Source organism: Vulpes vulpes, chromosome 14 (genome assembly GCF_048418805.1).
Source record: "Vulpes vulpes isolate BD-2025 chromosome 14, VulVul3, whole genome shotgun sequence".
Classification (NCBI taxonomy): domain Eukaryota; kingdom Metazoa; phylum Chordata; class Mammalia; order Carnivora; family Canidae; genus Vulpes; species Vulpes vulpes.
Genome location: NC_132793.1, coordinates 108,254,685 through 108,279,170, shown reverse-complemented (window position 1 = coordinate 108,279,170; position 24,486 = coordinate 108,254,685). Strand labels below are relative to the sequence as shown.

General features: G+C 53.7%; 1 protein-coding gene across 4 annotated transcripts in view; it reads left to right on the top strand.

Annotated features, from left to right (window-relative positions):
• Nucleotides 1-24,486, top strand: part of ACOX3 (acyl-CoA oxidase 3, pristanoyl) — a 54,635-nt gene that overhangs the window by 12,324 nt on the left and 17,825 nt on the right. For 2 of the 4 annotated variants that reach the window (XM_025999372.2, XM_025999364.2), the window contains exons 2-13: nucleotides 1,630-1,787; nucleotides 2,100-2,333; nucleotides 3,215-3,289; nucleotides 3,648-3,737; nucleotides 6,586-6,729; nucleotides 10,772-10,860; nucleotides 14,283-14,379; nucleotides 16,106-16,288; nucleotides 18,135-18,257; nucleotides 19,802-19,922; nucleotides 22,205-22,327; nucleotides 22,485-22,598. In XM_025999372.2, the coding sequence (XP_025855157.1) occupies nucleotides 1,644-1,787; nucleotides 2,100-2,333; nucleotides 3,215-3,289; nucleotides 3,648-3,737; nucleotides 6,586-6,729; nucleotides 10,772-10,860; nucleotides 14,283-14,379; nucleotides 16,106-16,288; nucleotides 18,135-18,257; nucleotides 19,802-19,922; nucleotides 22,205-22,327; nucleotides 22,485-22,598 (1,537 nt within the window). In that variant the 5' untranslated portion in view covers nucleotides 1,630-1,643. Of the gene's footprint in view, nucleotides 1-1,242; nucleotides 1,398-1,509; nucleotides 1,788-2,099; nucleotides 2,334-3,214; nucleotides 3,290-3,647; nucleotides 3,738-6,585; nucleotides 6,730-10,771; nucleotides 10,861-14,282; nucleotides 14,380-16,105; nucleotides 16,289-18,134; nucleotides 18,258-19,801; nucleotides 19,923-22,204; nucleotides 22,328-22,484; nucleotides 22,599-24,486 lie in introns of those variants that run through there. The other 2 variants (XM_025999379.2, XM_072737619.1) reach the window with 2 other exon arrangements.

The following is a 24,486-nucleotide window of genomic DNA, read 5'->3' as shown; positions in this document are numbered from 1 at the left end:
AAAGAACTGGCCAAACTAACTTATTCTTTTAGTAAATTTAGTGAACTTATTTTTTTTAGTGAATTCCTTAGGATTTTCTATATACTTAATCACATCACCAGCAGATAAGGTTTCTAATCAGGATGCATTGATTTCATATTCTTGCATAACTGCATTGGCTGGAGCATCCAGGAGCATGTTGATGAGAGGAGGCCGAGTAGACACACTTGTCTTATTCCTGATGTTCAGGGGAAGGCACTGAGTCTTCCATATTAATGGACGAAGATAGATGTGGACATCTCATAGACGCCCTTTATCAGGTGCAGGGTGTTCCCTCCTGCTCCCAGTTTGTTCAGAATTTCTTTCATGAAAGGGCATGGGATTTTGTTTTGGGTGCTTTTTCTGCATCCATTGACACGATCATGTATTTTTGTCTTTCATTCTGTTGGCATGGCATATTACATTGACTTTCTTTCTTTCTTTCTTTCTTTTTTTCTTTCTTTCTTTCTTTTCTATTTTTCTGGGGGGGGGGGAGAGAGAGGGGGGAGAAAGAGAGAGAAAGGTAGGGAGGAGTAGAGGGAGAGAATCCAAGCAGAATCTGTGCCCAGCCTGGAGCCCAACGTGGGGCTTAGTCCCACGACCCTGAGATCATGACCTGAGCTGAAATCAAGAGTTGCTCAACTGACGGCACCATGTAGGTGCCCCTAACTGACTTTTACATGTTGAGCTGCCCATAGTTTCCTGGGGCCCACGTCCCCTGTCATGGGGGGTGACTGGATTTGGTCTGCAGGACTCATTGAGGACTTGTGCACCTGTGTTCATATGGGATGTTGGTCTGTAGCCTCACTTTCTCAGGATGCCTTTGGTTCTAGAAGGGATGGGGTCAGAGGGCACAGTCCCTGCCATAACCATGTGGGTCCTCACACAGGCCCCTCTGCACCTCTCCCCCCCCGCCGCCCCGCACAGAAGCATAGAAGTTCTTTTGTCAAGAGATCAAGTCCCTATTACTTATTAGCAGTATTGAGCAACCGTACTCAGGTGCCCAGAGGCCTTGAAGACTCAGCTGGAGGTCCATGCCTGGGACCCTACTCTCCTTCTTGCCACTCCCCTAGGTCTAAGTTCACAGGCCCCTCCTATCCTGTGCCTTGAGAGCCAGGGCATTGTGGACAGGAACCAGTCCTTTCAGAAATTTCCAGAATCATTCTTTGGTCAAGAAGGCTGGGCCTCAGGAGGCCTGGCTTATTGGTGGGAAGCCAGATGTCTGTTTGTCAAGAGAGTTCAGGACAAAAGTCCGTGTTCAGAGGCTCCTGTCTGATGCCCAGGCAGGCTGGAAGGGGACTTTTGGTCCTGTCCTGTGTTGTCAGAGTGGACCGGCCAGCATTGACTGGACTCCAGAGGGAGGCTTCCTGGGCCATAAGGTTTGGCTGGGCCTTGGGGAGTGGTCCAGTGGTCCGGAGAGGGTGAGGTGTTGTTGGGCCAGATGGAAGCATGGAGCCTCTGCTCTCAGCTGCCTCCTTACCTTGTCTTTAGGGAAGGTAGACGTGAGGTCTTGTATGACAATTCTCTTTGGCCGGCACTTTGGGAATCTGCTTTCTCCTACTTGTCACATGGTGCACTCGCTCGCTGGCTCAGGTCATCTGTGTCCTGCAGGCTGACACCCAGTGATGGCGTCCCCATTGGAAGGCGGTGCAGATGCCTTGCTGCTGGATCTCCCCAGGGGGCCCCTACAGGCCTACCGCGCCCGAGCCTCCTTCTGCTGGAAGGAGCTGGCGCTGTTCTTGGAAGGCGAAGACGTGCTCCGCTTGAAGGTGAGACGTGTGGGCAGTGGGCCGGGCTGACCCCTGAGGGTGTGCTGGGCATCCAGCTCACGGGCACAGGTGGGCCATCTGGCCTCTGAAGACCCCAGCTAGTCCCCGGCACGGCCTGTGTCCCATGAGCCCGCCAAGCGAGCCTCATTGCAGCTCCAAGAAGGAGCATAGGAGGACTTTCATCTGCCCCTGGGTTCTGGGTCAGACCGTGTCCCGCACAGCCAGCAGCCTTGAGAAAAGCCATAGTAAGAGCCTAGTGAGCATCTGTCACTGGCCTCTGAGTGGCCCACTCCCTGTCTCCTGCATTTCCAGAAAACCATCTTCTCGACTTTGGAGAATGACCCGCTCTTCGCTCGTTCCCACGAGGAAGATCTCTCCTTGGAGAGGTACCGGGAGCTGAGCTTCCTCCGCTGCAAGAGAATCATGGAGTACAACCTCCTCCCCTTGGAGGACATGGTAGCGAACCCTCTGTGGTTTCAGGTGTTCACCGACTGCCTGGGCATGTATGACTGGTCCCTGGCTATCAGGCTCTTGCTGAATATGGTGGTAAGTGGGTGGCGAGGAGGGGTGGGGGGTAGGGAGCATGCCTTTCCTGCCTCATGCAAAGCCGCCCCAGGCCCAAGCAGGAGGAAGAGCACTGAGAGAGCAGGTCCTCATGAGATGTAGATGGTGCCCACAGGGTGTGGTGGTTGTTGGCGTGCCAGCGTTTGCTGGCTTGTGGAGGTTCATGGGGACGCGAGCAATTGGGGAAATGTTTCTTTTAAGAGATTTCTAGCGCTCACTTTGGCAGCACGTATATTAAGAGATTTCTAAAAAATTGTGTGGGAAGCCAGAATGGAGATTAGAATGTGTGGGCAGATCCCATGATGCTTTAGGGAGATGTCCTGCCTTTCTCAGCTGTACATGCAAGTTTGTGCACATGAGGCCTTGATGAGAATACAGTGCAAGTTAAAGCCCTAGAAGAAGATGAGCTTAAGACTTCTTTATACCAGCCCCCATCCCCCCAATGCCCCCAAAAAACCTGACAAAAAAAGCAAAAACCAGCAGGGAAGGGAAAGCAGGTCAGAGGAGATGCCAGGGCTCCCATTGCTGGTACACGGGCAGAGGTGAGGACGTGTCTGCGGCCTTGGCACACCTGTGGCCCACCATGGGGCTCTGATGGAAAGCAGAGCTTGCCCCCTGTCCTGCACCCTCGTTCCCTCTGCTCCCCCTCTGCTCCCGTCTCTGCCCATCTGGCTGGTCGGGACTTCCCTGGGGCATCTTTAGTGGGAGGTGCTTGCCCTTGACTTACATGAGCTGCTTGAGCCCAGGGACCCGGGTCTCAGCCCCCTGTGGACATTAGAGTACTTGCCACTCCCACTCCCAGCGTGCAGAACAGCAGGACTCTTTTAACTCCACCTGTTTGCATGCTGATTTTGTATTTTCAGACTTTTGGATTAGCGATATACAACTTGGGTTCTGAAAGACATTTAAAGTACCTTCCAAAGATCTTCAACATGGAGGTGAGATGAGAGCTACAGTGATCTGTGTGCCTGCGCTCTCTCCCCGTGCACCTCGGGGAGCAGGAGGGGGCCCCTGGGGGCCGTGTATTCCCCAGCATGCTGTCCCGAATCCCCAGCGCTTGGTGGGTTTAGCTTGTGGCTCTCAAAGCGAAGCCTTCAGTTTTCACTGTTCCCAGAGGCCAGGGCCGTGGCGTCCAGCATGGCCCCATGACCCCGTAAGACCCCAGCTGGTTGTGTGTGTGGGGAGTTGGTGCTTTGGCCTATAGTTTAGTCCTTCCAGAAGGATGGTGGTGGGGCCCCTCCAGGGGTGCGCAGAAAGAGCTTTCTTGCCTTACCCCATTTTGTGCTTCCATATTAGATTTTTGGATGTTTTGCCGTGACCGAACTCAGCCATGGGAGTAATGCCAAGGCCATCCGAACAACGGCCCACTATGACCCCACCACCCAGGTACTTGTTATGTTCCCATTGGCCTCTGGGCTTCAAGGATGTGTAAGGTGCTGTCCCTATGCTCAGAAACCCGTCCTTGTGCACGTGTGCTTTTCACATGCACACTGAGATCATCACCCTGCAAAGTGGCAGCTTGGGACATAAAGGGTTTATTTCTTGGTTCACCAGGCAGCCTGTTGGTGTTGGGTTTGTAAACGGTTCAAGCTGCTCAGTGCGGGGCACCTAGGTGGCTCAGTGAGTTAAGCATCTGCTTTTGGCTCAGGTCATGATCTCAGGGTCCTGGGGTTGAGCCCCGTGTTGGGGAGTCTGCTTCCCCCTCTCCCTAGGCCCCTCCCCCTGCCCGTGCACACACGCATGCACTCTCGCTCTGTCGAAGATTCTCTCCTTGACCCTGGTCCCTTCTAGCTGCCTGGTCCCCATCTGAGGCCAGGCTCTGCCAGCCAGGGGCCTGCTCTGTCTTCTCCTGCCCTGACATCTGGCCCCTCAGAGTGCACCGCCTTGCTGCACCCCATGGCACACACTGGTGTGCACTGATGGCTGCTGCCTTGTGCCTTGTGCATTGCGCCAGCACATCTGTGGAGTGCTGCCCCATGAGGGTGATGGTCTTAGCCATGGGCGCTCAGGGCTGTGTCCTTGCTCCCGGGGAGCAGACATTCTAGGCTCCAGTAGGGGTACACAGATGTCAGCTAGTGGAGTCATGATTTATTGGGTGGTCAATGCTGCAGGGGAAGGCAGGGCCGGGAGAGGATGAGGTGCACAGGTCAGGGCAGCCCCCTCTCTCCATGCCCTCTCTGCCTGTGCCGGGCCACTCCACTTCTCTGAAGACCACACCCTCCACTGCTCTTTCTACGCCTGGTCTGGTATCTTAGGAACCCTCTGCCTTCCTCTTGTTGGTAGCGTGTTTGGAAGAGTCTGTAACAGAAAGTATAAGCCTTGTGCTGTGTATTCACTCATAACTCATTCATTCTTCAGCAATGTGGGCTGAGTGTGCACCGTGTACGTCAGTGCTGTCTGCAGGTGCACAGAGCCATAGACCTAAGGGGAGCCCCTAGCAGGGCAGGGCAGGGCCAAGGGAGCAGTGGTCATGGCACAGTGCCAATAGCTCTCCACATCAGAATAGAGTGGAGAGATCGCCCATGGCCCTCTTGGGGTTTTATTTGGCTTTCCAGCCACCAGATGCCATTATCTGAACCCTGGTTTTTCTGGCCTGGCCTGGCCTTGTCTCTGCTCTGCACGCTGGCACTGTAGGCTCCCAGTGCTAAGTGGGGAGGCAGGGTGAAGTGTGGCATCCATGGAACAGCCTGGTTCTGATCCGCTGCTTGTTGGCATTTGCACCTCAGTGAAGATCAGAGCGTAATGTCAGAGCTGGAGGGATTGGCAGCCCAGAGCCCTTTGTGGGCCACAGTTTAGGCATCCATGTAGACGACAGCTATTGTTGAGCACCTCGTATGTGCCTGGCCCTGCTGTTGGAGACCGGGCACCTAGCAGTGAGTACAACAGAGAAATCTCTGTTCTAGGGGCTCACATGTGCTTGGGGAAGACATGAACGGACACTAGCAAGGAGAAATCAGGTGCACCGGGGACTGTGGAGATGTCAAGGGAGCGGGCTCAGTGTGCCACATGGAGGGAGGACATCTGCAGGTGTGACAGGCTGAGACCGCGTGAAGGCTGTGGGCAGACATGGGCACAGAGAGTGGCATTGCCATGGCTGTGAGGCAGCCTGCTGCTCAGCGACTCCTGCCGAGAACAGGTGTCTGGTGGAGGAGTCGCTGCCCTGTGCGGCAGCTGGGTGAGGGCTGCGGTAGGCATCGGTGCCACAGGGTGGTGAGCAGGAGGCAGGACTGGTAGGCCTACCCTTGCCCCTACTTTTCTTTTGTGGGGTCTCAGCATCTGTTAGGTAGTCACCCAGGCACCTGGAGCTGGTAACCCTGTACACACCCCCAGGCTGCGTGAGGACGTTACCTCCTTCAGGGAGAAGGAAACCTGCACAGCATTTGCCCGCACTGGCCTGCAGTGTACGCAGCAGGTGACTCATGGTCAGACGGTGGCTCTGTCTGGTTACCAAGTGCCCCACCACCACCCCACCTTATCCCTAGGCCCTCCAAGGCCACTGGCCCACCCCCTCATTGCTCTTCTGCTCATCTCCAGCCTCACTGGACCAGCCTCCCGGCCCATCCCTTAATCCATCGGTTCGTTCACCCCAGCGTGTCAAGTGTCTGCATTATGCTCCTGGGCATGTGGCCCTTATGGAGGTTGTAGTTGGGGGGAGGCCATGGAAAGAGAAACAGTAGGAGCACAGAGGAGGGGCTCCACTCAAGGGCTGCGGCCAGGGATGGCACCCCGAGGAGGTGAGGCATCACAGTAAGCAGTACCTGGGCACTGGCCAGCTGCTAGAATAGTTGGCGATTTTTTTTTTTTTAGATTTTATTTATTTCAGAGAGAGAGAGCAAGCAAATGCAAGCATGAGCAGGGGCAGAGGGAGAGGGAGAGAAGCAGGCTCCCCACTGAGCAGGGCTTGATCCCAGGACCCCGAGATCACGATCTGAGCTGAAGGCAGATGCTGCGGCGACTGAGTCACCCAGGCACCCCAGGGTGTATATTTTATTGTCTGACATGAGTCCTAGTTTTCCATGGATGTGTCTTTGTTAAGGGACACAAGGGTATGCTGTGTTTAAAACCAGGGCTCCCTGCAACAGACAGGAGCCAGCCGTTCATCCACTTAGAGTCTTCCATGGGAATTTTCAACAGAAAATGTTGGATAGATCCAAAAGGGAAAGGAATTCTGTGTGTGTTTCAGTTGTTAATTATAACTTTGATTATAACTTTAATTTTTTTCTCTCTCGTGCAGGAATTCATCATACACTCCCCCGATTTCGAAGCTGCCAAATTCTGGGTGGGCAATATGGGCAAGACTGCTACCCACGCTGTGGTGTTCGCTCAGCTCTACACACCGGAGGGCCAGTGCCACGGCCTGCACCCCTTTGTGGTACAGGTGAGGTGCCTCTCGGCTGGGCAGCATCCTCTGAGCAAGGACACCCCACCCGCCCGCCCCCAAGAGGGCATCATCCAGCTCCAGGAGTCAGGGCTGCTGGGGTCAATCAACCCTGGTCTAGACCCACCATCACTCGAGGGATAGTCTTTCCATCTCTCTGGTGACCATGGCGCCAAGTTTTCAGACACTTGTCACAATCCTGGGCTTCCCAGCCACACCCTCCCATGGTTCTGAGCTGGCAGGTCTAAGACATGAAGTCCATCTTGGGGGCCTTGAGGTAGCCTGTTCCCCTGTCATGAGCAGGAAGCTACCACCAAGAGGATGCCTGGTACCAACGGCTGGGCCAGGGCTTCCTGCCTTCCTGCTGGGGCCCGTGTCCCGCCTGCCCAGGGCAGCTGTGGTGTTCCTGAAGCCCAAGCTTCCGGAAGTTTGTCTAAGGCCTTTCTGTCTTGGCGACTGGATACTGAAAGGGAGCCCCGCTTCCCCATACCCAGACCCTATTCTGGCATTTTTGTTAAGACCTTCCTGGTGAGAGGCTCTCAGGAGAGAAGGAAGTCAGCCACGTCTTTTTTTTTTTTTTTCCCCTGATTGAGGTGAAATCCATATAACATACAATTAACCACTTTGAAATGAACAATTCAGTGGCATCTGGTGTGTCCCCAGGGCTGTCCTGAGTTCCAGAACATTTTCCTGTTGAGGAGAACACCCCGTGCCCCCATTGGCTCCCTGTTCCCCCTCCCCAGCCCCTGGCTACAGGTTTGCCTGTTGACATTTCATGTGGAAGGGATCCAACAGCATGACCTCTCCCATCTGGCTTCTTTCTGTAGTGTGGGTTTGAGGTCCACTCGTACCAGAGCAGCTGCCAGAACTTCCTTGCTTTCCGAAGCCGAATAATCAATCCATTGCATGGATGGACCCCGATGTGCATATCCACTTGCCTGTCAGTGGATGTTCGGGTTGTTTTCATCTCTCGGCTGTGGTGAACAGTGCTGTGAACGCTCACGAGCAGGTGTCTGCTGAAACACTGTTTCAGTCTTTGGGGCATCGGCCCAGGCCTGGACTTGTGGAGTCCTCTGGTCATGCTGTGCTTAACTTTTTGAGGAACCACCGTACCACTTCCCACAGTTCCTGCCACTCTGTATTCTCCGGGTTCTTCTGGACCCTCACCAATATGTATTTTCCTTTTTTTTTCTTTAAATAAGCACCCACATGGGCATGTGTTAGTATTTGTTCTGTCTTGATTTGCATTTTCGTAGAACCCAAATGGTGTTGAGCTCTTCTTGTGCCAGTTGGCCATGTGTGTATTTTCTTTGGAGAAACACCTGTTCAAGTCCCTTGCCCTGTGGAAATAGTCCTGCTCCCCCCCTCTAAGGGAAAGGCAAAGCCGTTTGTTCAGAGCTGGCCGCAGCAAAGGGACAGCCCCCGTCCCCGGGGAGGCTGGGGCAGTCACCGAGCCTGTTCAGGGGAGCGGGCTGGCTCTGAGAGGTTGGTCCTGGGCTGGCAGCAGGACACATGCGAGGGAAGCCGGCAGTTATAGATCAAGCCCTGGCCTGTGGTTCCGGGGTTCTTGCTTGGCTTCTTGCATTGCAGGGCGCGGTCACAGTCACAGTTCTCCCATCATGTGGCTGGTCCACTGCCTCTCTGGATTGGGTGGCTCGTCTTCTGGTTGTTGAGTTCTGAGAGCTCTTTGTGCATCCTGGAGACTCACCCCTCGTCTGAGAGATGATTTTTCTCTCGTCCCAGAGGTCTTCTTTGTATTTTCTCATTTGTGTCCTTTGAGACACAAAGGGTTTTTTTTTTTAATATTTTTTAAAATTTTTTTTATTTATTTATGATAGTCACAGAGAGAGAGAGAGGCAGAGACATAGGCAGAGGGAGAAGCAGGCTCCATGCACCGGGAGCCTGACGTGGGATTCAATCCCGGGTCTCCAGGATCACGCCCTGGGCCAAAGGCAGGCGCCAAACCGCTGTGCCACCCAGGGATCCCGACACAAAGGGTTTTAATTTCAGTGATGACCAGTGGGTCCCTTTCCCCTCATTGCTCATGTGCTTATTTTCGATTCACATTCGAGTCCCCGCATGCAGACCAGAAATCACTTGTCATTATGTCAGGCTTCCATGTGATGCTGCTCTGAGTACAGACTTGTACCTGGATGGGCCTCTTGTGGGGATTGGGCTAGGATTCAGTTTCATTCAGGCTTCCCGGCCCTCAATTCAGAGAGCCGTGCTGTTGCTGACTCTCCGGCGGGACCATGTCACCCCTCCATCCAGCTGGGCATTTCTGTGTGCCTCGTGTGCACCTAGCGAGGTCTTGTGGGTGCCGTGCTTCCCTGTCACCATCAAGGAAGAGGGTCTGAAACAGGGAATCACTAAGCTACTCAGAGTTATGATGCATGCAACAGGGTGTAGCCATCTGGTGGAGGGGTGTGATTTTTCTCAGGTTTGTTTTCTCATGTCCGGTTGGCAGGCCTCACAAACTGTGAATGTACACGGTCAAATTTGAGATCAGTATGACCTTAACTAATTCCATTCTGGGCATTAGTCTGCTCCCTTTCCTTGATGGGGAGGTTAGTGCGGAATTTGTGGTGACTGTGTGGCCATTGATTCCCATGTGAACTGGGCCTTGCCCCCGCGCTGTTTTTCTCTGCAGCTCCTCAAAAAGCACCAACTTCTTTTCTTTTTTTTTCTTTTCTTTTATATTTTTTAAAGATTTTATTTTTTTATTCATGAGAGACACACAGAGAGAGGCAGAGACATGGGCGGAAGGAGAAGCAGGCTCCATGCAGGGAGCCTGATGTGGGACTTGATCCCAGACCCCGGGATCACAACCTGAGCCAAAGGTAGACGCTTAACGGCTGAGCCACCCAGGCGTCCCCAACTTGTTTTCTTTTAGTGTGTCTTCTCTCCGTGTGTACTTTCTTTCCAACTTTTTTCAATTTCAAACCATTATGAAAAGTTAGCATCTGAATCTTCACCAGGCCTTACTGAAATAGACAAGGAAGGGGAAAGAGCATTTACATGTGGACTTCAGCCTTTGTTTTATCTGAAATACTGTTATCATGGCATTCAATCGAATCAGATGGTTGTTCCACCAAAATCAACAAAAGCAAGTGATTCCACAGTTAACTAAACTCCGAATAGCATGAATTCAGTATTTCCTTAAAGCAGAGTTTCTTGCCGGGGCAGTGGACGTTTGGGCTGGGTCAGCCTCTTGTGATGGGGCCAAGCCCCATGTAGTGGGATGCGCTCCACCCACTCATGCCCAGGGTGCCCTCCAGCCAGGATAGCCGGATGCTCTCAGACATGACACCTGTCCCCAGCGGGAGGGGACGGTGCAGGCTCACACCCGGTTGGGAGTCACGACTCTACTGGTGTTCTCGGGTGCAGCCCTGTATCCCTGGCGTGGAGCTCCCACGGTGAGGAACCATTTGCTAGCCACGTCTAGTGTCTGAGTAAGTGCTCCTTCCCCACTTTGGGAGCAGAGATCTGTGAGGCTAATGTCAGGCCATGTCTCCTCCAGCATGCATGTGCACGGGTGTGTGGTCATGGCCCTGGTCCAGCAACAACCTGAAGATGACCTTCCTGCTGGCCTCGAGGCTGCAGGACTCCTCGGCTCCCATGCTGGTCACCGGGCACTGCCACAGTGAGACGGCACCACAGAGTGGGAGGCTGGATCTCTGACATCAGTGTGGCCAGCTCCCCACCCCCAGGCTCCAGGGGACAGTCCACTCGTCCAGCCCTGGTGGCTGCCAGGTCCCTGGGCTGGGGCTACATCCTGTCTCTTAGAGGACACTTGTCATTGGATTTGGAGCCCATTGGGGTGATCTGGGAGGACCTTGTCTGCAGATCCTTGGCTTAATTATAGTTGCAAAAACCCTGGCTCTTTAAGGTCACGTTTTCGAGGGACACAGTTTACCCTCTTTCCCCTCACAGATATAGGAAGGGAGCCTGGGGCTCAGTCACGGGGGTTTTTTTGTGTGTTCTTTTTCATTTCTGTGAGGTGCTAATGGCTGCCACTCGTTGTCTTCCATGTTTTGTACAGATTCGGAACCCCAAGACCCTTCTTCCTATGCCGGGGGTGATGATTGGCGACATGGGGAAGAAGCTGGGACTGAATGGTGTAGACAACGGGTGAGTGTGCGCCCTGACCTCAACAGGTCCTGTGTTCTCTGCGGGGTTGCCACTCGGGGCCACTCACTCAGGTCCTGGGGCCCTGCTGATGCCAGCCCATGAGCCCTCCGAGTCCCTTAGTGCTGTCCCCTCCTAAACGCCTGTGGGGCAGGGAACACGTGATGGGGACACACGCCTCATCTGCCACTTGAGAGCCGTGTCACATGCACACGCCCTGTCACACACACTCCATGTCACTCCCTGTGCACACACACCTGTCACACACTCCATGTCACACACACACCCTGTGTCTCATACGTTCCATGTGCACATACACCCTATGTCACACACACCCTGTCTCACATCCCCCATCTCACAAACCCCTTGTCATACACACACCCTGTGTCACACACACACCATTGTCATACATACCCCATGTCACACATACCGATGTCATATACACTCCATGTCATACCCTGTACATACACACCCCGCATCACACATACTCTGCATCACACATACCCTGCATCACACACCCTTATAACACATACCTGTGTCATACACCCCACACCACACACACACCCTGTGGCACTCACACCCACCATATACACCCTACCCTGTGTCACACATCTGTGTCATGCCCTGCATTACACATACTGTGTGTCACACACCCTCATAACACACACCTGTATCACACACCCCGCACCACACATACCCCGCACCACACACACCTCACACCACATACACCCTACCCTGTGTCACACCCTGCATCACATATACCCTGTCACACACCCATGTCACACACTCCACACCCCACACACCCGTGTGTCACACACATACCCTGTGTCACGCTGTCACACACCGTGTCACACCCCTGTGTCACACAAACCCCACTTCACACATACGTGTGTTATACACAGTTTCACATACATTGTTTCACACATACATGTCATGTATACACATCTTGTCACACACACCCCATGTTATGCCTCCATGTCTCTTTCTCTCTCTCTCTCACACACACACACACACACACTGGCCTCGCTGCCATCTGACTGTTTCTAGGATGGCATTTGTAGTTTGCATGTGCTCAAAAGAGAATATGTGGGGGTTTGCTCTCAGTTAAGCTTGGTGAATCCTTTCATGGGTATAAACCCCTTGAGGCTTGTGCTGTCTCCATGCCGCAAGAACGAGGGAGGATTTTCCATTCCTTAAAAAAGGCACTTTGAGTTTGCTGAGTTGTGCTTGGAGAAGCATTCCTCAGCTTCCGAGTAATAGGCTCGAACACTCTGGGGGTACTGGCATCCAGTGTATTCTTGAAAAGTGGCTGTGTGGGCTCACGGCCTGGGGGGCCTCCACTGCGGCCAGTCAGAGCGGCTCCATGGAGGTTCAGGTACTGCAGCCGCTCCTGGGCAGTGTCTCAGCTGCTCCCAGCCAGACCTGTGGAGGAGCTGGTCTGCAGCCGACCCTGGCTTCATACTTGGGAGGGCGACCTGCAGAGGTTGGCCTCTCGCCTGGATGCTGGCAGGAGCCTGGTGGCCGGCTGTGCCTTCTTGCCCGGCAGATCCCCTAGATGTTCCCCAAGGAATGTGGGAGGGGGCTGTTGCCACCAGCCCTGCACCCAGCCCTGGGTCTCTGCTCTTCCCTGGGAGACCTGGACAGTGTGCTGCGTCTTTCCCCCAAGGCTGGCCTGCATGCAGGGGTGGTGGAGAGACCCGTGGTACCCAGAGCACGATGTCTTGCCTGCTGTCAACCCACTACATAGCTCTTAGCAAGCATCTTTCAAGTGTCAGACCCAATGGCTCTATGACAAAGGGTCAGTAAGGCCCTTAGAAACTGCCAACCAGAAGGAGGTGGCTCAGTGAGATTGTGGACAGTGAGCAGTCACCACAGAATGGGTTCACATGGTAGTGGTGCCAGGGGACCACCAGTTACCTGCTGCAGGGCAGAGTGAGAGGAGAATTGTGACAGGCCTCTGGAGGATATAGTGGCACTTTGAGAGACATGCCTCAGATCATGGGACAGCCTGGCCCATTGGAGGGTCCTGGCAGATGCTATCTGGTTGGAGGCTGGGAGGCAGGGGCTGCTGGAGCAGTAAGCCAGGCCCCATCTAAGAGCTTCCCACATCTTTCTGGGGCTGGAGGGCGGATGGGTCGAAGGGATGTGCTCAGGGTGTCATCATTCTGATCAGCAGTTGGAAAGGCCTGTGCTTCTCTGCAAGGGATGTGGTCTGCACGAGCCCAGGGACGATTATTGCAGTGAACTGGACCAGAGGGAGTGGCGGCTGAGTGACTCCACACAGGTGGAGCAGGGTGGGGGTCAGGACCCCGTTTGGGCAGAGCTGGTGCCCGGCTTTGATGGGGTGCTGGGCCCCATCTTGGGGGTGCCCACAGTTCTGGCTGGAGTTAGTGTGAGCAAAGAGGGATGGCTCCCCACTCAGGCTTGGTGACACTGTGCTCCCCACCATGGCCTCTTATGGGTCAAAAGAGCTTTCTGGATGACACTGAAAATGCACTTGGTAATCAGATAAGTTGCTGTGTGATCTGTTGAGATTTCTAAGGCGGTTTGGGGTTTTTGCTCAGTGTATGTAACATCCATTCCTTTGTATAACCTGGTCCCTTAGACTATTATGAAGTAGGTTTTCTCAACCTGACAGCTCTAAGGGATACCTTCTATTGCTAATGCATAAGTGTTCTATAATGATGTGTGTGGGCCTCTATTCTTCTTAGCTTTCTAAAAGAAATGAATTCACATGCCTTCTGAGCACGGGTACAATAACACGGTTCTGTTGCTTAACAGAGTTTTAAAATCTTAGTTTGCTGGTTTTTCATATCATATTGTGGATCCTGGTATAAGACTAAGTGTAAGAACTAAAGATTCTAATCTTTAAAAAAGTCATTTCCCTCTTCTGACTAACCAGCTTTGTCCCAGCAGCATGAGGGCACCTGGCCTCGTGATTACCAGTAGATGGCCATTTGCTTCCGCACAGAGCCCCACCACCGCATACAGATCACGGGTTTTTTTTGTTTTATTTTTTTTACTACTTTTTTTTAAAAAAATATTTTATTTATTTATTTGAGATAGCAAGATCGAGAGAGCACAAGTAAGGGAGGGCAGAGGGAGACGGAGAAGCAGACTCCCCGCTGAGCAGGGAGCCCAACACGGGGACTTGATCCCAGGACCCTGAGACCATGACCTGAGCAGAAGGCAGACACTTAGCCCTCTGAGCCACCCAGTCACCCTCTGAATCTACTTTTTAAATAGAAAAATTTGTTGAAATTTCCTGCCCTTAGTGACTTTTCTTGTTTTCTCTTTTGGGAAGGGGGATTGTCACCCTTTTAGCTTTCCTTTGCTTTTTATCTGTCAGGTTTCTGCAGGGAGAGTAGATAAGCCCCAGGGCCAGAGCCCAGTTTAACCAGAAGTCCTGCTGTGTCTCTGCACAGATTTGCCATGTTCCACAAGGTTAGAATTCCTCGCCAAGACCTTCTGAACCGGACTGGAGAGGTCACCCTCGAGGGTACCTACGTCACCCCCTTTAAGGTACAGGTATCTTCAGATGGAGAAGTTTACAGGTAGAAGTGCTGCATAGGACACTCCCCAGGCTTGCAAGGAGTCCCACCACCCTTGCTGGGCTGGCTGGCAGCAAATTTCTTCTAGTTCATGTTCCAGTACCCCCAACAAGGAAGGTGTTACTTAGGTCAGCTGCACCCTCTGGTGCCTGGGCATGATGACAGATGCTGGCCAACAGTTGCCCATGGATGTCCACTCCTCTGCCCACCTCACCCACCCCCCCCAGCTCTCCAGGGTTAGTTAGGGAGGCTGGCCCTATTGCTTCTGTTTCCCCTAAAGAGCTTGAGGGCATCGGTTGTATGATGAAATATCCCAAATGGGGTGACAGTGTTGTCTGGTGTCCGGGGTTCATCACATCCCTAAATTCTTTGGAGGGTTAGACGCACGATGGCCATGGCCCATGTTGGAGCAGCTGATCACCTCCTAGGTCCTGAGCTCACAGCTGAGGTGGCTGCATCCCCAGGAGCACATGAGCCTCAGAGGACTCTATCCCACAACATACACCCACCTGATCAGAGTTGGAACAGCTCAGTTGGAAGCAAGCATGATAGGGATGCTAGGGATGAGGAGAAAAGTCGGCAACATGGAGCCAGAGTCTCTTACCAATGAGAATAGTAGTGTCAGCCATCATCAGAAGCCAGTAGGAAAATGAAGGAGCAGAAGGCATACAACAGAGGGGATGAGCGTCACGGGGGACGGACTGGGGGCTGGAGGCTAGAAGGCCCGAGAGAGGGGTCCTCAGCACATAGGAGAGGCTGCAGCAGAGTGAGAGGAGGGGAAGGGAGCGGTAAGGAAGAGGAATGTCCATGTGAAGGAAGGGAAGAAGACCCAATGGACGGCCCGTGGAGCCCTGGGGAGAAGTCGGGTGAGTGCTCGCTGCAAACACACTGTAGAGAAATGAAAACATTTCACAGAGAAACAGATGAGATCCTCCAGAGAGAGGGTGCGGGCTTGACTCCCACAGAGTGGAACTCTCTGAGCCTTCAGATCTCTCCAGCGATGATCCATCCAACTGTCATTTTTGTGTCAGGGTGTTGTAAATGTTCTCCGGCTCACTGGGGTTTGCAGGGTTGCCACACAAATACCACAGGGGATAGGACTTTGGAAGAGAAGTCCAAATAGTAAAAGAAATGAAGGCAGGAGAGGCAGTGGGAGGTGAGGGAGGCCGGGATGGCAAGATCAGTTCAGGCTGGCAGCTGGGTGCTCCCAGGGCACCACTGCTGCAGAAAATCGTGCCCAAGGCCCTGAGGTTGGCGACAGGAGATTAACACAGATGCATGTGAGGCTACCATCTATCATAAAAGAACACAGCCAGTGACCGTTACAGCCCTCAGGAAGGTTGTCTTCTGTGCGGAAGGAGGAATTCCAGAGGAATGGGGGTCATGGGAACAGAATGTTGGCACTAGCACAGCCAGACTGTGTCGGACTTGAGAGGCCAGGAGCCTGTGGTTCCCACACAGGGTGTGGATTCATGTGGCCCCGTCCCTCCTGCCTGCTGCCTTCATAGCAGAGCATCCCCTGAATGTCCCCTGCTATTGCCATCTACGACTCAGACACTGTAGCCCTGGCCTGGAAGTCTGGGTCGGGGGCGCCCTTAGGGGTGGGCCTGGCAGCCGGGCCCTGTGGTCATTGCAGGAGTGTCCCCGAGGTGGCCCAGCTGCCCTGCTCATGCTCACCATGTGCTTTTCTTCCACAGGATGACCGGCAGCGCTTTGGAGCATCCCTGGGCACCTTGTCCATGGGCCGGGTCGCCATTGTGGGCATGGCCACCGTGAACTTAAAGCTGGCTGTCTCTATAGCACTTCGTTTCTCGGCCACTCGGTGTCAGTTTGGGCCATCAGATGAGGAGGAAATCCCGGTGCTGGAGTATCAGATGCAGGTACTGGTTTGGCAAGTCCAGCCACCAGTCCCACCTGTGAGGATGTGCACACGCTCTGCTGGGTGCTGCCTTTTGCTTCCCGGGGGCAGATCAGACCTCAGGCTGCTCATGGACCAGCTGAAAGGGGAGCTTAGCAGCTGGGCAGCAGGCTTCTTGTCAGTGGGTCCTCCTGAAAAGGAGTGTGTACAGGAGCCAAAATAAGGGCCTTGGAGGAAGCACATTCTGGTGAGGGGCTCACTCCATTTGTATCTGAGGGCACTGCAGGCTCCGCATGTCCAGGGCCATGCTCTGACGGTTCACAACGTCCCTCAGACATGACCCCCTATGGGAATAATCAGCCACAGCAGCTGGGCATTCAAGCTATTCATTGTGACATCACCCAGTAGCAGGAGGGACACTCCTGCTGTTCCTTGGGAGAGAGGCACCCTGGTATGGCAAAAGGGGATCCCAGGTGGCAACACCAATAATAAGCTCCTTAGTTCCTGGCAAAGGGAGATAAATTTTATCCTGGAGAATACTCACGGTGCTTGTATGCTATCAGCCCTTCCTCACATGCCTGGACTTCATGACTTCCTGACACTCCTTCTTCACATGCTTGGCCTTCCCACTTCCTCATTCCCTTCACCTTCCTGACTTCTTCACACACCTGGCCTCACCAGGGTCTTCCTCACACATGGAAGCTTCGGGACTTCCTCACACACCTGGCCTCACCGCTTCCTCACACACTTGTCTTTCACTTGGTGGGATAGGGTTGCAGTTCCCAGGTCACAGCGGGGGGCATCACGGGTCAAACAGGGGGCTCCTGTCTGAGTTCAATAGCAAGTCTGACCTGGTCTTGGCCCAAGCTCTGTGTAAGTGCAGGCATGTCCAAGTGAGAGCTGGAAGGAACCATAACAGAATCCCAGTTTCTTTTAACATTTTTTATCGTGGCTGGGAGCCTGTTTTAATAACAAATAAATTAGAAGAAGCAGAATATCTGGTTTGTGCTGTGGCACATATTGTCCCCTCCACCATGAATTCCACGTCCTTCGTGAGGTCAGTGCACCTGACTGCCTGGACACAGCGCTTAGGCTCCTGCCCCAGCTCCACCGTGCTGTCTGTGTGCCCTTGGGCAAGGCACTTAACCTCTCTGCGTTCTGACTAGCTCGTTAATAAATTAGAGCTGATGATACTACCTCTTTGTGGGGCGGTTGTGAGGATTAAATACAGTCCATGGAAAGCAGTCGGCAGGGCATCTGGCACCCGGCACTCAGTAAGCGATGGATGGCAGTGGTGTTGATGGTGGTGGTGACAACTTCCTTTCCTGCTTTTTCCTCAACCCCCCCCCTCCATCCATGCAGCAGTGGATGTGCAAGAGACCTCATCCCTGCCTTGGGGGGACTTATAGTTCCCCGTGAGCCTCATTTTCCCCATCTGGCTGAGGGGTGGTTGCTTGATCCTTGGTAGGCACACAGAGCACAAGCTATAAAGTGTCTAGCCCTGCGTGCCAGTGCAATCGGCTGGCTTCCTCAGTTGTAGGTGGCTGATCATCACTGTTCCAATAACGTGGTATACAGGAAGTAGCACCTGTGGCCAAGACTGTGGGGTGATGGGAGGGACCGGCTGGGTTGGAAGCGCATCAGGGCAGAGGGCCTCCTGGCTGTGGCAGCAAGATCCTGCTGTTGCTGACCTGTTGCCCCTGGACTCTGCCCTGGTCATCATTGCCGTTGGCCATCCGGAGGGGCTGGTTCTCTGCGGGGAGGGGGAGCATGTTCTCTGCAAGGCAGGTTGGGCTCCCCGCGGGGGAGGGGGTGGGCTCCCCACGAGGATGTGTGGTGTGGTAATGTGAGGGTCTTCTTGATTGTAGCAATGGCGCTTGCTCCCCTATCTGGCGGCCGTCTATGCCTTAGACCACTTTTCTAAATCACTCTTCCTGGACTTGGTGGACCTTCAGCAGGGCCTCATGGGGAAAGACCGGAGTGCCAGGCAGGTGAGATGACGTCCTTATTGCCCTCCACCCCCCCCCACCCCCCGCAGTGTTCATCATCATTGACTCTCACTGATGTTGATCGGCACAGACTCAGCCTGTCTTTCAAAATAACTCCCGTCGTCCGTGGTGGCTTTGTGGGGTTGCCGGGCCACTTCCTGAGCTGTGTCTGCCCACCCGGGCCTCGTGGAACCCTCACTGATCTGGACAGCGCGGGCATGTGTCCACGTTCCCAGCTCTCAGGGATGTGCTGACGTGACTCCGACTCCAGGCTGTGAGCTCAGCTGTCCTCCTCCTTTTGAGAACATGATGATTTGGCAGATTGCACATTACCGGCTCCTCAGTAGATTTCACGGTTCTGATCCTTTCGTAAACAACCCTCTAAAGGTCTGAATCCAGCTGACTGGATTTGAATTGACAGTCAAGGATTTATGCCAGAAACGAGTGTGCACTGAGCTCGGCAGCTATGTAGACTCATCCTTGGCTGATCCCTGTGTAAACGGCTTACAACCGCCTTTCCATGGCCCTGCATGTTGCCTCCTGGGCATGAGTAAAATGAATCACAAGGAATGTGTCTGAAAACAGATCAGAAATACTGCAGATCGGTGTTATGTACAACACCCTAAAAGGCCTGTATTGAATTAGCACGTTTTGGAATACTCAGCGCAAACATCCGGGGGTGGGGGTGGGTGGGTGGTGGGTGGTGTGGAGGCCGCCAGCAGGGTGCACTGCTCAGCAGCACACAGGTCCCCGGGAACGCGGGGATTAAACATGTTTTTCCCCAGCGTGAGTCACTGAGACTTTTGCCAGCTGACATTGGAATCGTTCTCCTATTAATAATGTAATAAAGTGAAGTAAGCATGCTATATTCTTTCTGAAACTCAGTGCTTTAACTGAGGCACAGTGGGACCTAGACGTGGTCCTTATTTCACATCGAAAACACTGGTAACAGGGATCATCTTATTCAGCAGGTGTGCATATCTCTTTTTCTTTATTGTACCTGTTAAATGTTAAGTAGAAGCAAAAGGATATCATGAGACATGTGAGGCCCGGGGCTGCTGGCCAGGGATAGCCTTGCAGCATCAACTAGAAATCGCATTACCTGCGCAGTCTCTTGGGACATGGTCCCCACCCTCACCTCTCCTCGGAGGGGAGCCCTGTCTCCACCTCCTGTCTGGTTTCTTGCTTTTCTTTCTCCCACTGCTTGGTTTCAGTTTCATGAGCTTCACATAAACCGTATAACATGTACTCTCTGCTTCCGTGCTCTGCGTTTGCGATCGTCGTTACGCCCTGGCGTTTGTTTGCTGCACAGAACTCTCTGGTCCATCCGTTTTTGTGGCTGTGAAACTGCTTATGGCACAATGTCTCCACTCTGAGATGAATCCTTGCTTTTTAAGCTAAAATTGTTTTATTTCCTCCTGCAGTTGTCAGGCGTCCTGGATAAGACTAGAGGGGACAACAAGCCTTTGAGCTAGGGGTGAATTGACCTTTGACCTCTGGTGTCAGAGCCTCTTTTCACCTGTTTTTGTTGCACTTCCTCTCTTAAGGCAGAGCTCGGACGTGAGATCCATGCCTTGGTGTCGGCCAGCAAGCCCCTGGCCTCATGGACTGCCCAGCAGGGAATTCAGGAATGCCGAGAGGCGTGTGGAGGACATGGCTATCTGGCTGGTAGGTTTTGAAGCATTTGTTGGGTTTTCTGTCTATAGCTCTACTTTTAACTCAAGGGGTCAGCAGACGACTGCCTGTGGGCCAAAGTCAGCCACCACTGGTTTTTGCGAATAAAGTTTTATTAGAATGTGGCTGCACCCGTTCGTTCATGAATCTTCTATGGCCATGTTTGCATGACAACCAGGGTCGAGTCATCTCTATCAAGCCTAAAATGTTCACTGTCTGGGCTTTTCCCAAAGCGGGTTTGCCAGCCCACTGCCCTAGACAGATGCCCCCGTGTCTGGCTCACGTTCCTTGGCCTCTGTCTGGGGATAAGGAACAGTGGGGAGACTATGTGAAGGAGCCCCCCAGAAACCAGAGCAGACAGTAGATACTCTGTTCGTTTGAATTGTAACCGTTTGGTGAACAACTTGGCAGTAAACTGGCACCAGGTCTTATTCGGGTGAAAAAAAACTTAGAAAAAGAGAGTTAGTTTTTATTGGCATTGGCTCTTGTTTGGGCAGCTGGTTTGTGGTGAAGAGAGTGGGCCGCCAACAGCCGGGGACCAACTCCTGCTCTGCCACTCACTAGCTGCACCTGGGCCAGCTAACCTCGCTGTGCCTCTGTTTCCTTACCTGTAAAACGAGGACGATGGCAGTATACCACAACACAGGGTCCTGCCTCGGCCAGCACCGTGTAGGGCATGTGGCACGTGGCCAGTGGCCTCTCATTTGTGGTAATTGTCAGAGTGTTCAGTGTTCAGGACACGTCCCGTGTGCTGGTGTTCAGTAAGTGATTGGTAAAACGTAGTTATCCAGAGAAGGCTCCACACGCATTCCAAACAACAGAATCGGCAGCAACCTTGTTTCCAAGCTGATAACCTCTGCAAAAGCATTTTAGGCTCTTGCCTAAATCATTTCAGTGACGGTCTGTGGCTCATTACGTGCTTTCAGCGAGGATCTGCTCCAGTTACTTGTCACGCAGGCGGCCAGCAGTGGTTGCTGGGCTCCCGCCACGCTCTGCCTCCCCGTTACCCATTGACGAACGGATGACCATGGTGGCGCCCACGTCACTTACACATCTTGTCCTCTGGGCAGTGCTCTATAGTTTCTGTTTGTTGTCACAGCTCCTAGAGACACCATAAATAGTTTGCTTTGTTGGGCTTGAAATAGAATAATGAAAGGGAATCTGTAGCCCCTCAGACAACATAAACAACTGAGTCAGGTGTCAGGGTACAAATGCTGGGCTGAAACTAGCAAAACCCAGCTCAGTGGGGTACCTGTAACAGGGCTCTGCCTAGGTTTAATATCAATTGCGAATTGTTTCAAGTTGTTTCTTTGTGGTCATGCCCAGCTGTTTCTGTAGAGTGGTCTGTAGGGAGTCGGGGGGAAAACGATCAGGTGTTCCAGGGGACCACAAGCCCCATGTCTGCTGCAGAACATCTTACACCCTCTCAGGCTCTGTTCCCAGTAGCATGTGAGCATGGGAGTCCCAATCCTCTTCCCTCCACTCATCCTGTCCCACCAGCCTCACGTGTGGTGAGGATGGAGACCCAGACAATGGCGTCTAGAAAGCGTACCTTATAAAATATGTGAAGGAATCTGGTCCCTTAACAGACAGGAGAGACAGCAAAAGAAAACAGAGATGTCTTGGAATATCCAAAATTTCTTTTTTCTTTTTCAAGATTGATTTATTTATTTTGAGAGAGAGAGAGAAAGAATGAGAGAGCAAGTGTATGCACAAGTGAGAGAGGCAGAGGGAGAAGGAGAGAGGATCCCAAGCAGACTCTGTGCTGAGTGTGGAGCCTGAGGCAGAACTTGATCTCATAACCCTGAGATCTTGACCTAAGCTGAAATCAAGGGTCTGACACTTAACTGATGGCACCCTGGGACATTTGAAATTTCTTGTGTAAAATGATGCCCGCCCCCCACGAGGTAGGCAGCTCCCCTGCAGCAGCCTGTGTCTGTCGTGACCCGCACGCTGGGGCCCTGCCAGCTGACCACTTGAGGCTCAGTGTCAGCTGGACAGAGGGAGAAGCCGGCGATGCTGGGCATTTCTCCAGCACTCCTGCTCACCTGCACTGCACTGGGGCATCAAAGTCAGTAGTCACACTGACTGTGTGGCTACTCATGTCTCCTTAAAGACGAGCATCTGGTTCGGAGGTTGGGAGGACACAGCCCAGGAGGAGGCGTGGTGGGGGCCTGGGCAGCCTGGGAGTGCTGTCTTGGTCGGGCTGGCCAGGATAGTCGGGTTCCTGGCTCTCGTGAGCACTTTAAGTGACAAAGTGCTTGGCTTCATTGCAGTGAACCGCCTAGGTGACCTGAGGAATGACAATGACCCAAACTGCACATATGAAGGTGACAACAACATCCTCCTGCAGCAGACCAGCAGCTACCTCCTCAGCCTGTTGGCATCCCGCATTGAACGTAAGAGACGTCCCAGCCCCACCGAGCGAGCCCTCCCACCAAGGCACACCCTGCATCCCTAGGAAGCAAACGTGTTGCTCACCATGATCCTCCAGTTTCCAAGGTGCTCAGCGAGGTGGGGTGGGATGGTCACTCCAGATCCTGGGTGTGCTTGCAGGTGGTGTGCGCCTAGAGAGCCCTCTGAAGACTGTGGACTTTCTGGAAGCCTATCCTGAGATCCTTGGTCAGAGGTTTTCATGCCCCAGCATCAACAGCTGCTTGGACTCCTCAGGTGAGCACACCGTCTCCCTGTTTCCCTCCCTGGGTCATGTCGTGATCCCCGGGGGCATGTGTTCAGTAGGGGTAGGCTGTGGTTCCTGGATTCATCCAGCCCCTCTGTGGGCCTGACTCTGAGTCAGGTGCTCTCTCCCTAAGGGTGAAGAGAGAGAGGCCCTGGGTCTTGTTCCTGCCTTGCTGGGCGGCTGGGCTCCTGCTCACTGGCTGCCCCTGTGACTGAGCCATCTTCACAGGAAGCTGGAGTCTCCCTAGATCAGGGCCTTTGCACATGCCACCCTTGCTGGCCTCACTTCTGTGGCCCCCATCCTGCAGTACACTCACTCTTTTCAGCCCTGAATAGGCTCAGCTGCCTTCGGCACTGGGCTCCCTGCTCTTCGTGCTTGGCTGTGATTGTTGAGTGCCTGACCCTAACCTGGGATACCGTATGCTGCTGTGCGCAGTGGGGAGCGGTGGAGGCCCCACTTCTCCCCCTACCCCAGGCTCTATCCTCAGAGAGAGGAATGAGCGCTGTGCTGTAGGCAGCAGCATAGCAAGCACACTCATATTTCAACACAGAACATATGCAACCTACAGACGGCATGTGCTCTTATGCTGGTCGTTCCTTCAATCTCCAAGCATTTGCATACTGCTTGGCTGGAAGACAGAGCCGGCCGAGACCCAGGTGCCTGCCGTCACACGGCTTTGCAGTCCATGGGGGACAGGCCTGGTCACAGGAGCAGGCGCTCTGTGTGGCAGGGGCCCGTGCACTGGGGCTTGGCTGGCCAGGGCAGCCTGAGGTCTCAGTGACAGGGACGTGGTGGCCACAGGGGCACCATGGGAAGGATGTGCTTGGTGGAGTGCACATGTCATTCTAGGGCTGTGGGAAACACTCGATTCTGAGCAAGAGACTTGCTCACTGGCTCGGGTCTGGGTGTTCGTTGTGATGATTCACTCTAAAATGTTACTCTGGAGAAAAGTCCATTCTGGCCACTGTAGGAACAGAGGGACATGAGATAGGAGGGTGTCCTGGACATGGCAGTGACCATGGCAGCAGTGGGTGTGAACCAGAGTGCCAGGGCTCAGGGGGAGCATCTCTGCTGGAGGGAGCTTGCTGAGACTCTGGTCCTGTCCTGGGGTCACCTCCCTCTGCTCCTGCTCCGGCCCCCGGGCTCTGGGAGGTCCAGCAGCACATCCACAGTGCAAGCGAGGAGCCTGGGTCCGGCCGAGCCTGCTGTGCTCCGAAGCTCAGCGTCCCCCCAGCAGCTCCTGGAAGCCTCCTAATGAGTGTGGGATGAGACCTGCAGAAGGAATGGTGGTGGAACTCCTGCCCCGAGCCTGCGCCCCCGCCTCCCCCAAACGGAAATGTCACTGAAGGAAGGGAATGCCTCCCACGGGGTCCCACTTCTTTTTCTCTCACATCCCCTGCCAAATACAACACTTGAAGCCACAGCAGAAACGTCACGAATCTCACCTTCATCTGACCCATGAGCACCAAGGGAAGTGCCTCATGCTGCTACCCGAAACACTGGTTTACATGCCCCTTGGAGACTGCTCCTGTGGGATGGTGATGAACTGTGGGGCTTGTGTCCTGGCCAGGCGGGAGCGGCCCTTCTGCTGAGCCCCCCGGGGACCTGGAAGTGCAGCCCCAGTGCCAGAAGAGCAAGGGGGCGACCCCTTCCCGCCTCAGGCCTGCTGGCCGCACCCTGGGAAGAGCTGTAACTGCTCCGTCAGGCTCTTGGGTCGCGGGAGCTGATTGCAGCGCTCAGCGCCGTGCTTGGTACCATGTACATGCTCAGGAACCACCGGTCACTGTTGTAAATACAACCACGTGTACTCTACTCTCCATCACAGAAGTCATCACGAAGACGCCCTTTGCGTGTTAGCAGAGCACTGTTAGCAGAGCA